The sequence below is a fragment of the Mustela nivalis genome (assembly GCF_964662115.1).
Source record: "Mustela nivalis genome assembly, chromosome: 17".
Lineage (NCBI taxonomy): Eukaryota > Metazoa > Chordata > Mammalia > Carnivora > Mustelidae > Mustela > Mustela nivalis.
Window position 1 is genome coordinate 5,385,337 of NC_139036.1, and position 17,645 is coordinate 5,402,981.

Consider the following 17,645-nt stretch of genomic DNA (forward strand, 5'->3'; position numbering starts at 1 on the left):
TCCAAAGTAAGCAGAAGAAATAGTAAGTCAATGAAATTTAAATAAGAAATCAACAGAGTAAAATCAATGAAACCAGAAAGATCAATAAAATCAGTAAGCTTCTAACAAAGCTAACTAAAAAAAAGAGTGAACACAAATTACTAATCAGAAATTTAAAATGTGCACATCACTACAGCTCTAATGGATACTGAAAAGATAATAAAGAAATATTATGGACAACTTTATGCCCACAAATTTGATTACCTAGATGATAAGGCCTAACTCCTAGAAAGACAAAAGCTGCCAACATTCACACAAGAAGAAACTGACAATCTGAATAGGTCTGTATCTATTAAAGAAACTGAATTAACAATAAACTCCCAAAACAGAAAACACCAGGCCCAAATGGGTTCACTGGTGAATTCTACCAAGCATCAAAGGTAGAAATTATACCAATTCTCTACAATCTCTTCCAGGGAACAGAAGCAAAGAGGATAATTCCTAAGTCACTTTCTGAGGCCACCATTGTCCTAATACCAAACTAGACAAAGACATTAAAGAAAAGAAAAACACAGACCAGTATCACTCTAATAGATAAAAAGAATTCTCAAAAAAATTAGCAAATCAAATCCAATGATGTATAATATACCACAGTGAGCTTTATCCTAGGTATGCATGCCTCGTTCAACATTCAAAAGCCAATTAATGTAATCCATCATATTCACGGGCTAAAAAAGAAAATCCATATGATCGTATCACTAGATGCAGAAAAAGCACTTAACAAAATCCAACATTCATTCATGATTAAAAACTCTCAGTAAACTAGGAATAAAGGAGAATTTCCTCAACTTGATAAAGAACACCTATGAAATTCCCAGAACTAACATCACACTTGATGGTGTGAAACTGACGCTTTTCCACTAGGATCAGGTACAAGGAAAGGATGTCCTCTCCCAACACTCCTTTTCAACATTGTATGGAAGTTCTAGCTCATGCAACCAGATGAGACAAGACAAGACAAAAAAAAAAAAATATGTACAAACTGGAAAGAAAGAAATAAAACTTTGTTTAGAGATGATAGGATCATGTAACGGAAAAGATCCAAAAGAATGAAAAAAATCTCCTCAAAAAATCTCCTCAAACTAAAAAGCAATTATAGCAAGGTTGCAGGATACAAAGTTAATTCACGAAAGTCTTTCACTTCATTATAAACCAGCAACGAATGGGTGGAATTTGAAATTAAAAACACAATACCATTTATTTCAGCATCCCTCACAATGAAGTACTTCAGTCTAATCTAACCAAATAAGTATAAGATCTCTATGAGAAAAACTATAAACTGGTGAATGGAATCAAAAAAGAACTAAGGGGCACCTGGGTGGCTCAGTGGGTTAAAGCCTCTGCCTTCAGCTCGGATCATGATCTCAGGGTCATGGGATCGAGCCCCACATTGGGCTCTCTGCTCAGCGGGAAGACTGCTTCCTCCTCTCTCTCTGCCTGCCTCTGCCTACTTGTGATTTCTCTCTCTGTTAAATAAATAAAACCTTCAAAAAATAAAAAAGAACTAAAAGAGAGATATTCCATGTATGTGGACAGAAAGACCCAACTCCCCCAACTTTATAGATCTAACGCAATTTTTTTTTTAGATTTTATTTGTTGCAATAAATCGAATGCAATTTTTTTTTTTAGATTTTATTTGTTTATTTGAAAGACAGAGATCACAGTAGGTAGAGAGGCAGGCAGAGAGAGAGAGAAGAAAGCAGGCTCCCCACTGAGCAGAGAGCCCAATGTGGGGCTCGATCCCAAGATCCGCATCGGGCTCCCCCACTCAGCGGAAACCTGCTTCTCCCTCTCCCATTCCCCTTGCTTGTGTTACCTCTCTTGCTGCCTCTCTCTCTCTGTCAAATAAATAAATAAAATCTTAGAAAAAAAAGAGTTATCCTAAAGCTACAGTATTTAAGACACTGTGCTACAGATGAAAGAACAGATCAACAGAACAGAACAGACTGCCCAGAAATGGACCCACAGAAATATAATGATCTCTGACAAAGCAGCAAAGGCAAAGCAGTAGAGAAACACGGTCTTTTCGACAAATGGTGTGGGAACAAATGGACACTCATATGCAAAAGAACCTTCCAGTACATTTTCCTGTGTACTGAAAACTGCTCTAAAAAGAAAGAAAAAAGAGAGTCCTACAGACTTTATGAAAAAGCTCTGAACAAATTACTGAGTTTAACAAGGCTGCATGATCCAAGATCAATATACACAAATCAGTTGTACTTTACACATTAGCAACAATCAGAAGTAGAAATTTTAAAATGCCATTAAGAAGAGAATAAAAAATGTGAAATACTTAGTTGTAAATCTGATACAAAACATACAGGACACAAGTAGTGTCATACATTTCTCAAAACTTCTTGAATCGTACGTTTTTAAGTATGTGCTGTTTATGACATGTCAAGTATATCTCAGTAAAACTGTTCTGAAAAGGTATTAGAAAGAAAGACATACCCGTAATACACAAAAACCATGTACAAAAACAGGCACGTGAAAAATGTCTATGACACACATTAAACAAATATGTCAAAGCTATGGCATTACCCTATATCATGATTTCACTGACATAAAAGTATGTGTGCTTCTATGTGTATGTGTGTGTAGGAAAAAAGCCTGAGGACAGATATATTGATCTGTTTACAGTCTGAGATTAGAGGACCAATAAGAGAAGCACTCCACATTACATATCCCTGTATTGTTTTAACTTTCCATAACAATCATTCATTACTTGTGAAATTTAAAAATGCAGAAGAAACAATTAGGCTTAAAAGCCACTGGACAAGATGAACTTGAAGGTAAAAGCCAAATGGACTTATTTTGTAGAAGAAAAAGAGGGGAGTGTTGTGTTTGGAGAATGAGTCCCATCATGGAGTGAAGGGAGGGAGGCGCGTACATCAGATTCACCTGGGTTTACGAGACTCAGAGCTCTGGGAGCGCTCTCCCTCCCAGTGGAAATCATTACTTCCATGGGCTCCCTGGTGGACGACACCATCTGTCTATGCCTCAGGATATCACCAAGAGCTTTCGAAGACCAACAGCTTTCCCCGTGACCTTCAATGGTGGTAAGGAACATTCGAGAAGGTAGTAAAATTCTGACAAGGTCTCTGGGCCTGCCCTCTTGCAGTGTTCAATACCTTGGATAATTTTCTGCTGCTGTTGCCGGAGTTCATCAAAACCCAAACCTCTGGTTTCCTCTGGCTCCTCAAAGAGCCAAGGGTTGGGGACTCCTCGCTTAGCCCCTCCAGTCATCAGGCTGGACCTGGAACAAGATGAAATGCGTTACATAAGTCAAAAAATATAGCTCTGCTGCAAATTACTCCCGCAAGCGCAGAGGTGGCCAGCCTCACATGCTTTGCAAATTCAATTCAACCACAATTTATTGCATCCTTAGTTTATGCCAGCAACTGTGTTCAGTGCTGGAAGAGGTTTGAGGATGAATGAGGCACAGGCCTGGTCCCCCGGGAATTACAGCCTGTTAAGGAGACTACAGCAGCATATAATAGCCTTACTAATCTTCCAAGATATACTTGAGTCAATAATCATAAATGAGGGTCTTAAATTTCATAAACATGAGGCCAAACAGAAGTGGCCTCTTCATTATCTGTCTCATAGGCTACGTGACACCAAAGGCACAAAAACTATTTCTCAACAAGATACAACGTTGCAACCACAGATTGCAGCATTTAAAAATGACCACGCATTTCTTATTAAAGAGGGTTGGGTTGCGTAAGAAAGAAACAGATACAGGGTTTCAAATCCGATCTCACAGACACAATGTAGCACTCATGCCATAATAAACAAATTCTGAATTATCAGTCTTAATCTTTAGTCGCCCTAGTAGCCCACATATCCCTTCTGCGCCAGGCAGAGTGGCATCCTTGCTGTCCAAGGAACAGGAAACACACACATTCTCAGCCTCGGTTTATAGGATTTTCATCTCCAGTATTTCCCTTCCTGTCCGCACCTGCCCACATTCCTCAATGACCACCTTGTTCATGAAACCGTCTCTGGCCATTTCAAGCCACAAATGAACAGTCACTCCTTTGGGAGACTGGTTCATAGGAGTCATAAAAAATGATGGTGACATTATCATAGTCGTGGTCACAACGGGGGTGACACGTAGCAAGCACATGCAGTGAGCACAGCTCCAGACGGTGTGCACGATTCACTCACCTCTCCCCCACTCGTGACTCCTCTAGCACTTTGCACAGTTCTTGTGTTGCCTGGAAATAAGTGCTACCCCATTGCTGAACCTTTTATGTAGGTGAGCCTCACATCTACTAGCTGACAGCAGGAACCAGAAGTCACCCTTGGCGGGACTCAATCCCCCGCCCCAACCCAAAGTGAGCAGCTGTTGACACAGGTTCAAATCCGGGCCCTACCCCCTACCAGCAAATCTCGACAGCCAATCCTACCACCAAGGGCTGCCGGGGAGGAAATAAAATAATCCATTTACCCAACAAACATTTAATCGAGACTTAGTATGTGCTAGGCATTCTCATTCAAGGGAATGAGAACACAACAGAATATAGGAGAAACAGGCCAAAATCTCTGCACTGACAGTGTACGCTTTTTTGTTATAGGAGCTCCTTCCTTTCTGGTGGTGGCAGGTAGGAGGGAGCCCAGGAGGGAAATGTGTGGAAAGCCTTCAGTGTGGTCCTTGGAAGATAAGTTATTCAACCAATGGTAACTAGTCTCGTTCCCTTGCTGAACGCATTGCACGGCCAGGGCAAATACCACGCATACGGGACACTGCGCACACTAAGCACGAAGGGCTGTACCAACTTCATTTTCAGTCGAGCACTCTGCAACCTATAGAAGATGCTACAGATCGAGAAACAAACCCAGGCAAGAAGAAAACTTTGAACTTCCTTGGATTCCGATTTTAAGCACAGGGCTGCCCTCTACTCAAGGGCACAGACATGCCAAAGAGAAGCACAGTTTGCTTCCATCTTGTCAAAATGGCAGGCACTGCTGTAAGGCCTTCCTTTACCAGAGGGCCTCAAGGATCTAAGACTTCAAGATGCCGGATCTGTCCCTAGAATAATCTGATTCAGGCTCATCTACTCTGAAGATGGGGAAGAAAGCATCGGAGAAGGGGAAGGAAGAGGGAGTTTACAAAGTGTTCTTTGACTCTACCATCTCCTTGCAAACACCACTCTGGCTCAAAATAGGACTCCTACCCTTGACCTTAGCCGAAAGCCCAGGAAGCAATCAAAATAGGACTCCTATGGGAGGCTTGTGTATGGAAACAAGTGCTAGGACCAATGCAGTGGGTCAGAGGCCCAGACAGTGACCTCAGCAGCGTGCTGTCTGTCACCAGCTCCGAGCAGCCACCCACTCAAATGAGTACACTGCACCTGCGTGGACAGTGGACATCGTTCCTCCAAAGTTAACGCTGGAATGTCAAGCGGGTGGCTCTTGCCACATTGAGAACTCGTTTTTACAAATGATTAAAGGAGAAAACAGAACAGATGTAATCAAATGGATTGAGCAATCTCAAAAACAAATGAGAACTATGGCCTTTACATATACATCCGTATTTAATGCATATGAGAGAACACGGGGCCGCATGGGCACTGCTTAATATTAACATCAAACACACAGGAGCCCAGCAGACATACGGGAAAGATTTCCCGGGGGTGAAGGCAGACCCACAAAGGCCCTAAGCACTTACAGAACGGCTCTGGCCTCACTCTCACATAGTTCCATATAAAAGCAGTAGTAAGCAGTGTGTGACTGGCCAAAGTAGACCAACGCCACCATTCTTCCCTAACGCATCTCTCCTTGGTTATCTGATTCCAAAGCATTGGAAGTTTGAAAAGTTTCCAAGTTTGGAAGTTCAAGGCTGAACTTTGTCTGTCTCTGCCCTTGGTGCATATACCTGATTGATGCCCCAACTCCAGTGGGAAACTTGGCAATGGATACGTCTTTAACTGCGGGCGCAGGTAAGATCACAGGCATCAATGTTTGCGGAAGACTTTTCTTTTCGTGAGGTTTTATGTTCAAGTTAATACTTGGAATGATACCTGTTATTACTCAGCATTCTCTGAGGCAAGAAGGAAAATATGAATGACTTTAAGACATGATTCCTGCTTTCAAGGAGTTTACCATTGAACTGAAAACAGAAACTAACCAAATGCAACATAATTTCATTAACCAGAAGAGGATCACAGCTAGCCTCGTATCCCTGGCCATTCCAACGACCTCTTCAGCTCTGTTCTTCTCACCCACAGAACAAGCAAACGAAGTAGGTCATTTCCAACCTGCTTTCTGGCCCAACCCTGGAGGAAGAGGACACCTTCATTACTAGGTAAAGACTCACTTTGAGAAGAGGGAGGCAGGTGTTTTTTATAATCCTGCAGCAGATGACTTTCTATCGGAAATCACTGAATTAGATGATCTTGAAGATCTGTACTTAAATTCTCTCTCATGAAGCACTAAATTGCATAAATAAGAGCAGGAAGAGGGGGGAAAATTTTCCTCCACAAAAACCTATTCTGTCCCCCCATTTTCCCAATTTTAATTCAAGAACACTACTGACCCATTGGCTCAGGATCGAAATCTTGGCATCAACTTTGACTTATAACCCACAGCATCTATTGCATTAGCAAACCCATCAGAATATATCTAAGGTCTGACCATTTCTTCTCATGCTATTGCTTCTACGCCATGTCCGTTCCTGTCTCCTGCTTCTGCTCCTACCCTTCACAATCTAGTATCACCGTCAGCATAAAATGCAACACCTGTACTAGAACCTACAAGCCACACTAGCCTCCTTACTGTTTCTAGAACACAGTGCATGCATTCTCATCTCAGGTTCTTTGCATATGCTGTGCCCCAGATGGCCCCTCACTTTATTCTCCTCTGCTGAAGTATCATCTCCTCAGAATGTCCCCTGACTACTCTTATCTCTGGGCTGCCTCAGTCAGTTAAGTATCTGACTCCTGGTTTAGGCTCAGGTCATGATCTCAGGGTCATGGGATCGAGTCCCAAGTCGGGCTCCGAGCTCAGCAGAGAGTCTGCTTGAGAGTCTCGCTCTCCCTCTGCCCCGCTCTCTCTCTCTCAAAGAAATAAATCTTTAAAAATAAAATAAAATAGGGGCGCCTAGGTGGCTCAGTTGGTTAAAGCCTCTGCCTTCAGCTCAGGTCATGATCTCAGGTCCTGGGATTGAGCCCCACATGGGGCTCTCTGCTCAGCAGGGAGCCTGCTTCCCCCCACCCCCGCCTGCTTGTGATCTCTCTCTCTGTCAAATAAATAAATAAAATCTTAATAAAATAAAATAAAATAGTACCCTTCCCTGTAAATCCTCAGCCCGCCTCCTCCTTTTGCATTATTTTTCTCTATAGCATTTCAACAACTAGCCATTAGATAGGATGTAATTATTTATTTCCTGCCTCCCACACCAGACTAGAAGCTCCCTGGGGTAGGGACTGTCTTGCTCCTTATGATAACCTCCGTGCTTGGTGAAACAGGAACTGAAGGAAAAAACAAAGTTGAGGGAATTAGCTTATCCAGCGGAAACCAGGCCTGAATGAATGAAATCAGTCCACGGAGTCAGGAAATGGTAGTGTCGCACCATCGTGCCGTGTTGCGTGTGATTTCAGAGGCATTTCACAGCCCCGATCTCATTCATACGGTACATAAGTCTGTGTGTAAGTCAGAGCAGGTATTACTGACCAGAAAACCAAGGAAAAGAGATACCACGTGACTTTCTGGAGGTCACACACTTAGTGGCAGAGCTATAGGTGACACCCACCTTTTCACACTTTTTTTTTTCTTTTTAAGATTTTACTTATTTATTTGAGACACAGAGAGAAAAAGAACACAAGCAGGGAGGAGGGTCAGAGGGAGAGGGAGAAGCAGTCTCCCTGCTGAACAGGGAGCCTGATGCAGGACTCCATCCCAGGACCATAAGATCATGACCTGAGCCAAAGACAGACGCTTCACCAACTGAGCCACCCAGGTGAACCCCCGCCTTCACGCTCGACCCAAGGCGCTGTCTCTCCACCACCTCAGGAGAGGCCTCGTGAAGGTAGAGAGACTCGACAGAGCCTTGCACAGTGGGTAAGGGTTAGTGGTATGGGGAGGGCGGGAAAGGACACACACGTGGATGAGGTCTCTGGGGCAGGGGCTGTGAGCCATACAGGGGCCCGGGATAAGAGTGGAGAGGGTGGAAGCTGGAGGGCTGGGTCTAACAGCCTTAATCCCGGGGCATGCCTGCATCTGCTCTCCTCATCCCCTCCATCCTCACTCCTGCAGAGCCTTCTCATTTTCGCACGCTCGTTGTTTCTCATCCTAGAAATCCTCCGGTTCACAGCCAAGTTTCCCTAAAGAAGGAACTATGCTCACCAGCCTGACTTCTGCTGCCGTCTAAGGCTGCCCGGTCGCTCTACAAAACTCTTCCTCCTTCCCTGTGGTCTCCTTATGGCCTGAATGTCCCCTGTTGCCGCTCTGCCCCTTGTCCAGTCCTCATATGTCATGGCGACCATAGCCCTTGACAGTAGCCCTTATCCATGACCCAGCCTCTCCTCCCTTGGCTTCCTCCAGGCTACTCTCCCCCACGGGCAGTCTCTTCTCTGTGATTTGCAAGGCCCTCTTCCTCCACCTGCCCCTTAAACAGTCGTGCTCCTCAGCAATTCCATTCAGATTGTCTCTTCCTCCCATCTGATCTCTCTCTGGGCAATGCTATCTGCTCCTGTGGCTGCAGGCTGTCCGAACAGGAGCCAGCAAGAGAACTTGGGGGCCTCAGTCGGTAAAGCACCTGCCTTCAGCTCGGGTCATGATCCCACGGTCCTGGGAGCAAGTCTCACCTCTGGCTCCTTGCTCAACAGGGAGCCTGCTTCTCCCTCTGCCTGCAGCTCCCCCTGCTTGTGCTCTAATAAATAAATAAAATCTTAAAAAAAAAAAACCAAACCCCAGGAGCTAACAGGTGCCCACGTACTTTTTCTGCCCTGGTACAAGTGAAACAGGACACATTCTCTTGGGTCCTTATGGCCGTGTGTTCGTAATGGGGCGCGGGGGGGGGGGGGCCTGCTCCCCTCCCCAGCAGGGCAGGATCAGAATCTGAAACCCCACGTAGCAAAATCCAAGGGAGGCAGGTCTTCTCCCCCCCACATCCTGATTGAAAATCACCATGCTCAAGACTTTCAGCTTCACCTCTACCTATGAAATTGTCCTGCAGGCTCCCCTTGCACATAGGTCTTCTTGTTTGGGACCTCCGACTGGGTATTCCACTGCAAACCCAATATACCCCAAATCACACCCACCCTTTCACCCCACAGCCTCTCTTCTCCTACGCGCAGGCACTCTTCAGGTGAGTGGCAACACTGGATTCCCAAGTCACCCAAACCTGTCTCCCTTGTATGATTTTTGCTCTCCCCGCCACCCCCCCCCCATCTCATCCATTCCCAAGGCCTCCCTCAGGGCCGTGCTCAAGTCTCAGCCCTTCTTTCACCCCCTGCGGGTGCTGCCTTGCTTTAGACCCTCATGTCCCCGCGCTCTGGGTCACCTGCGCCCAAATCACCTTGTGCCCTGTGATCAGAACTCTCCTCCTAAAACAGAGATCTAGCCGGGACATCTCCCTGCCTTAAAACTTTCCCAGCTCCCTAGAAGCAACAGACGACTTTAAACTCAACATTGTGGCCCCAAGGGTCTCTGCCACTTTGTCTCCTGGCACCCCCATCCCTACCCTACTCTTCCTTCAGCCCCACAAACCGCTCACGGCTTCTCAGACAAAGGCACAAACTTCCACGCTCTCATGTTTTTGTATGAGTCTGGAGGGTCCCCACCCCCCACCCTTTGTCCATCTGGCAAAATTCTATTCATCCCCTAAGGCTCAACTCAAATGTCACTTCTCCTGTTTGGTCCTTCCTGATCCCCTTCCCCACCCCCCCACCCCCTGAATCAATCACTCGCGGGCGCTCCCATGGCACTTTGTTCAAAACCTCCAACGTGGCATTTATCAAGCAGGATTGTAGTGAGTTATTTACTTATCTGTCTCCCTTCCTAAATTATGAGCTCTGCGAGGAAAGAGGCCACATGACAGTCATGTTTATATCCCTCGTAGCCAAAAAGAAAAAAAAAAAAAACCCAACCCCAAACCCCCAAAAAACCAGTGCCTTGCAACATGCCAAAGAACAAGCACTCAGTACATGTTTATGCAACAGAACCAGGAAAACCACTGAGCTCTTTAGGCAAGAGGGAGACAAAATCAGAGCAGTATCTAACATCTTCATCTTGAGAGATTTAAAAAAAAAAAAAAAAAAGCCAACAAAACTTAATCAGTTGTTGGGTGCCTCCGAGTCCAGCAGCAGAAACTAATAATGTTGAAGCAGATGAAAAGGGTATCACCAGAAAGAGAATTCTTTTACTGAAACACAGTACAGCTCAACCCTGCTTCCAGAATGACACGGAGGGAGTGTTTCTCTTCTAGAAGGAAGTTAAGGAAGGGAAATGCTAAACACTACGCTCTGGAAGCTAGGAGAGACTAGAAATTTTTTTTTTTTAAATATACCAGTTATTTTTCCTCCATATTCTTTCAGGATGGAATTTCTCTAACGAATACAACTTCTGAAATGAACACATTAATAAATGGGTTGGATACCTGTCTTATAAAGATTTTATACCAAAAGGTTTCACAGTTGCTTCTAAAGATATAAAAATATTTCATTTTTATTCCCAAAAGCAAATGATATGCATGAAATTATGACACTACCTGGGGGTAGGGGCCGGGGCAGGTAACCCATGTTTCTCCGCTGACAAATGGGCTGAAGTTTGTTGGGAGCTGGTAGGGAAGGGCGTTCTCATCACACAGATATTGAAAGAGCAGTGAATTCCAAGAGGTAGCTTTCCTTTGCTGTTCTTAGTATCTCAGAAAAGATGTCCAAGTGACTATATAAAATGTCTGTTTTGTCTAGAAAAGTATCAGCGTTTGAGTATTCACAGACCACAGGGCGGTGTGCAAACAGGACCGGAGAAGGTATTTCTAGGGTGTCCGTGAGCTGATTCAGAGCCTGTGAAACTCTGCAATTCGACTTATCCAAAAAGATGAGGAAATGCTACCGCGGTATGCAAAGGGTAATTCCTTTCTCCGAACTTTTCTTGGCAGTTTCTTTCCACGAATATAAAGATGCACACGGGCTCAAATTTCAATCAGAAATAGATTCTTTGACATAAATTCTTGGGAGGCAAAATCTGGCAACAATATGCGGCCTGGATTATGCTGAGGAGAGGCCGCAGGAGGGGAGGGGGGCCAGGAGGCTGGTGGAATTCAGGCGGAAGGTGACAGGGGTCTGGATGAGGGAAATGACAAGGGGGAACAGAAAGAGAGGGACAATTCCCGCAGTGACTCACAGAAAAACTCCCCAAGCATTGGTGAACAGACCAGAAACAGGGTATAAAGATTTTCAAACGTGAGGGGCTCAGGGAAGTGACACAACCTAGCGGAAGAGGAATTTTTTTAATTTCCTTCTAGAATCTTCTCAAACTTCTAAATAGTTCCTAAGAGCAACCCGAAAGTAAAACTGCTCCTGCTACTCTCTTGTGGCCCTGTTTGCTAGATGGCCAACCTCTCTAGGCCAGGACTCTATCCTGTTTTTCTGTATCCCATCCACCTGTCTATCCACCCTTCCAACAAGTACTTCCTGAGCACCTTTGTCAAGCCAGGCTCTAAGCTTGGGGCTTGGAAGTGAACAAGACAGACCAATATCTAACCTCATAGGAGCTGATACTCTGGGGACCCTAAATGGCCTCACATTGTGCCTTTTGCAAATACTCAATAATTGTTTTTGTGAAGTTGAACACATCATCTTTATTGAGTCTGAGGCCAGAACAGGTAAGAACTCAAGGAAAATATCCTCTTACATATCACCCAAGAAGACCCTTGCCATGGCATCTCTAAAATCTACTGTAGTCAAATATTTTTCTAGTTTTATCCGTTCCCACGTTTCCTTTCCTCCCTGCCAACCACACTGCCCAACAAGAAGTATTAATGTTAAGTTACAAACTTGACAAGATAGTTCACAGAAGAACAGAAATGGAAACTGGAGAAGGTCATGGTCAGTTTTGACCTCCAAACCCAAGTTCAGAAATCCCGGTGTGCTTCTCCTAAGGGTTACCCAAGCAGCCCCAAATCAAGAAAAGAAAACCAAAAGGAACAGTTCTTTACCCTAAGTGTTTGATTGCCGGGGGTCCTGAAGAGTAGAAGAGGGAGATACAGGGGTGGTGTAGAAAACTGAAGACTCCTAAGTGAGATGAATTAGCTGCTAGGCCAAATTTCTGGTGACCGAGAGCCATCTGCTGGTTGCTGGTTATAACTGAACTAAAGAACACTCAGCAACGAGCATTATACTTATACTTATAAGCAGCTCCTGAAAACGTGTTTGGAAACAGAATGAGCCAAAGTCAAACAATATGTTTATATATGGGGGGAGGGTGCTCAATTACAATGGCCCTACATCTCCCACTCCGTTCTTTACAACCAAGAACACTTGAACAACATATTTGTTGGGCACCCAACTGACATTAACAATTTACGTTTAAGCATTCGGCATGACCAGTGATCTCCATCTTTGCTTTGACTCTACGCCCCCCCCCCCAACCTATTTGCTTTTGTCCTCACCCATCTTATAAAAATAAAATGCAGTAAAATATTCACTTAATTGTGTGAACTAGCAGTGTTCTGCAACAAAGATGCAAGCGTGATAAACGAAATTTTTAGCAGGCAGAAGGATGATCAATGGTGGTAGAAATCTGTATTTGTATCAGCTGATGTACAAAAATCCAAACCTGGCATTAAAAGACAGGCTGCGGGTGTCCGTGAATAATGTGTATGCATCCAAGACGCGCCAAAGCCACCAGTCACCTGCATGGTCATCATTTCCACCACAACCATCTTGTTTTCAATCACATCAGTTCATCTAGCTTCCATCTAAAATCTGAATTCTCAAGACAGGCACCCCAGCTTTTAACTGTGCTTTTCACTTTCCCTCTGGGAACAGGGCCCGGGAACCTCTATGTGCCCTGGGGTATCTCTACGGTCAGATGGACACCAGGATGCAGATGATACGTGACGTGATCAGTCTAGAAAGAGGAGGGTTCAAGAAAGCACCCAAGTAAGAGGGAAAATACGCCAGTTCTACTGACTCCATGACGGCCATGTTGGCTATGTCAAGTCTCGTTTCTCCACCTTCTCTGCCTCCCCCAGCTCTCTCCCTGTTCTTATCTCCTAGACCACGCATGGCCCATAGCCCACGATTCAGCACTTACGTATCAACTCTCATGTACCCTTCTCTAATTGGGGAAGGACAAAAAGGGCTCTCCAAAGGGCAGGCCATTTCTGGATCCCCCTCTGCTAAGAGCCATGACAGCATGTGGTTAGCTCCATTCACAAAGCACTTTATGGAGTCATAAACATACCCCTTCGCCTACCTTTCTTTATCTCATCGGGACTTCACAACCTTTTGTGGAGTCATGATGACCTGCATTTTTACAAAAAATGATGGAGTCAAAATTGAAACCCAGGTTTTGTAATACCAGACCCTTTGTTCCCACCACTAAATTACACATGCAGAGTTTGCCATATGGGCCTTGAACATATGGAGGGAACCACTGTGTGTTACGAACCAGGACTAGGAAGAAGGACAAAGTACTTGAAGCCAGTGAGAAATGAACCAGTGAGGGTTCCTATGAGGGAACCATGGAAGGAGACCAAAACCGGGGGGGGGGGGGGGGGGCAAGAGAAAAAAACTACAGCAAAGGACAGGGAGACCTGAGTTCTAGTCTTTCGCTGATTTATTCACCTTGGGTACAATGGCTTCTCCACGCACTAGTGTCCCTACCTGCAAAGCAGCACTCCTCTCTCCTCTCTCCTCTCTTACCCACAAAGAGTATTATGAAGCTTAAATAAAATCTAAAAGTGCTTGATAAACAGACAAGAGAGGGCAGGAGAAACAGAAAACCCGTTTGAATAAACCAGAAAATGCTTTTTTCAGTTTCTCACACATTTTCACTTGTAAAAATCACAAGTTGACAAGTATTAAATAGGCCTTTTTTCCAAAAAAAAAAAACCAAAAACCAAAAAACAAAACCCCATAAGTAACTTACGATACAGCGCACGTAGGTGTTTTTTGGGTTCTTCTCCCTGTTACTTCGTAGACGGGAATTTTCTTTTTCAATTCCCACGTGCTTTTTAGAATTTACAATTAATACACACAGGGGTAGGAAATCTTATTACCTTCCCATCAAAAGTCACAAATATATCAGGTTAAAGACTGCAATTCAAAACAAGATACTGTTTGTTGCCCATCAGATCAACAAACCCAGCCAGTTCTGTAACAAGGCGCCGGGGGGTTACTGGGAGGCACTGAGACTTTAAGCAACAGATCTGGCAGTGCCTGCTGAACTTGGATACCCATCCCTTCATTCTAGTCACCCCATATTGGGGGCCATTTCCTACAGAAATAGAAGCCACATCACCAGGGATCCCGACTGCTGCATTTACTTGTCATAGCAAAAAAACTAAACAACTCAGCACCCATCAAATTGGGGAGTGGTTGGATGAATGACTGCTTATTTATACGGTGGAATAATGCAGCTATTGAAAAGAATTTATTAGATCTACTGATTTGGAGGTCGGTTCGAATTTAAATGGAAAATGTAAATTACAGTGTGAAATGTATAGGACAACTCTGTTTTCACAAAAAAAATAGGAAAGGAAAATGCATACCTATGTAAATATATTTGCAAATATTTGAATAAACAGATAAACGCAGGGAAGGAAACCATTCAAACGGTTAACACTACTTACTTTAGGATAATGGCACTGCAGGGAAAGAATGCGAGCGAATTAATTTTTGGCTACTTCTCAGTACAGTTTGACTTGTTATAATGAGCCTGTATCGTGCTGATAATTTGTTTCAAATCCAATTAAGGACGAGTCATTTGCACAGGGAAAGGGATCAAGGGGAGGGAAGATATTAGGGGAATAAAGACCCACAACATTAAGTGAAGACTGATAGAAAGTGGTATTGAATGCATCCCTCTGCTTTTAATATCAAGAATAGGAAACAAACACTAAAATCAAGAAATGCCAGAATCACACATTTTTTCCCCCAGGGAAAAGAGCAATGGAAAAGAAAGATCTAAGGGTGAGGAAGGAAGGCGGAGGGGGCAAGAACCAGCAGACAGGCTGGGCAGGCGTCTACAGTCACCAAGGGCAAGTCTTCAAATGACAAACAGGGCCGCTGTTAATGGAGGAAGGGAAAGAGAGGAAAAGGAAAATGAAGACAGAAGGGGGACATGGCTCCTTTTCTGAAACTGGGCAGAACAGGCAAGCCGAGCACTCCCTCCCTCACTTTCAAGGGTAAAAAAAAAAACCCAAATTCTCAAAATCTGCACACTGGGAAGGGATGAGTGGTTTTCTTCTAGTTCTGCTGACTCACATCTCCATCTTCTGGTCTGTTTAGGACATAGCTCTTGGCGGTGTGAGTGTGTGTGTGTGTGTGTGTACACACATGTATCCATATGAAAGTATATATGTTCGTATCCTCACACATAAGCATATATGATTAAATATATATGTGTTTTTGTAAGTGTTCTTAAGTATACATGTACTACAACAGCTTACATTGTATGTACTACTTATTATACTATGTTATTACATTATATATGTAAGTATGTATACATATACATGTACACATACAGGTATATACACACTTGTCTGCATGTGTAATACATAAAAATGTACATATGTATACATGCACTTATATATATATTTTTAAGTTCAAGTAGAACATGTAAACAGCAAAGTCATAAAAAGACGTGTACAGCTCAATGATAATTTGTGGAGGGAACACCCCCAATTAGTCACTATTCTGGCAAGAAACAGAGCGCCGCAGAACACCAGGATTTCTTGTGCCCCCTTCTTACTCACTGCTTCCCAAAAAGGAACCCACTTCTAGGATGTGTAATACCATAAGGAAGGTCTGCCTTTACAGGAGTGGAATCTTACAATATGTGCTCTGAAGTCAGACTCACTGTGCTCAGCATGATGGTAATGTAAGCTCTATCCATGGTGTGGTGTGCAGCCGCAGGTCATCTGTTCTCATCTTCTGTGTAGTGTCACTGTTTATATATGCCATTACATATTTACCCGCCAGAGCATAGGTGTTCATGGAGTTGTTTCCAGGTAGGAATATTAATAACGCTGCTATACACTCCTCTACGTGCTTTTGTATACCTCCGTTTTAAGAGATACAGTTGTTGTTTTTTTTATAGGGTTTCCAAAGTGGTTGCAGAACTGAGAGAGAGTTTCACCAGCGAGGGGAGAATTCCAACCACTCCACATCCAGCAACACTTGACCCATCTACCATTTTAATTTCCACCAATCTGGTAGGTGCGATGGTCTTGTGTCAAGGTTTTGCTTCGCACTTTCCTGATGACTAGTTAAATTGCACATCTTCTCATATGCTCACCAGCAACTGGGTATGCTCTTTTGTGATGTCCAAATTCTAGTCTTCTGCCTCTTTTTCCTAAAGGGTTGTTGTCATTTTCTGAAATTATCGGTGTTCTTTATATATTCTGGATAGAACTCCAGTGTTGGATATATGCTCTGCAAATACAGATCCTCATTCTGTAGTTTGTCTTTCATGCTTTGTGGTATCTCGTGCTTTTTTTTTATCTCTTGATAAAAATAAATTTCTTATTTTACGGAGGTCCAACTTATTTTGTGTTTATTTCATGTTGAATGCTCTATGTGTCCTGTAAGAAATGCTTGCCCATCGCGAGGTTGTAATGACATTCTCCTATGTTTTCTCCTATAAGCTCTCATTTCACCTTCCTCATTTAGATCTGCAAGCCTTTTGGTACTGATTTTAATGAAGAGTGATGCAAAGGCAAAGATTCCTTTCCTTTCATATGCATGTCCAGTCGGTCTAACATTATTTATTGAAGAGACACTCTTTTCTCCACTACACTGCAGTGCACCTCTATCATGAGTCAGGTGGCAAAACGTGTGTAGACTCTGTATTGTTCCACTGGCTTATTTGCCCTTATGGTAAATCCTGATAACTGATAATGTGAGCCCTCGTGCCTTTTGTTCTTCAAAATTGCCTTGGCTTTTCCTGGCTCTTTTAAATGCCATATAAGGTTTAGAATCATATCTTAAATGACAAAAGAAGAAAAAAACTGGCTGGGAACTCTAAATGGCTTTGTTCTGAACCTAAGGGTGAATCTTGAGAGAGCTGACATCTTTTTGATATTGAGACTTCCAATCCCTGAACATGGTGTATCTTATATTGAGACTTCCAATCCCTGAACATGGTGTATCTTCTCATTTTTCCATAATTTCTCTAACCAAAGTTACAGTTTTGGGTGTAGAAGTTTCATACACGTTTCATTTGACTTATTCTTACAAATTCATGTTGTTCATGCTATAATAAAAGGCATCTTAACATTTTTTAAAATATTTCTTTGTCGTTCAGCTTTCAAAACCTTCTGAGCAGAGAAGTTACGAGGTCACTGCTGCTCACCTGTTATGTGGATGGACTATATTCATTACGGTTCAGGGGGTATCACAGGTTTGCTCTGTCAACTTGATCAATGGTGT

General features: G+C 43.5%; 1 protein-coding gene across 15 annotated transcripts in view; it reads right to left on the reverse strand.

The window, feature by feature from the left end:
• The window catches only part of STX8 (syntaxin 8), a 243,623-nt gene that overhangs the window by 194,587 nt on the left and 31,391 nt on the right, over positions 1-17,645 (reverse strand). For all 15 annotated transcript variants that reach the window (XR_014305041.1, XM_082708229.1, XM_082708239.1 and 12 more), the window contains one exon: positions 3,171-3,295. Coding sequence is in view for 14 of the 15 variants with exons in the window: in XM_082708229.1 (XP_082564355.1) it covers positions 3,171-3,295 (125 nt within the window). In the remaining variant the exon portion in view is untranslated. The remainder of the gene's footprint in view (positions 1-3,170; positions 3,296-17,645) is intronic.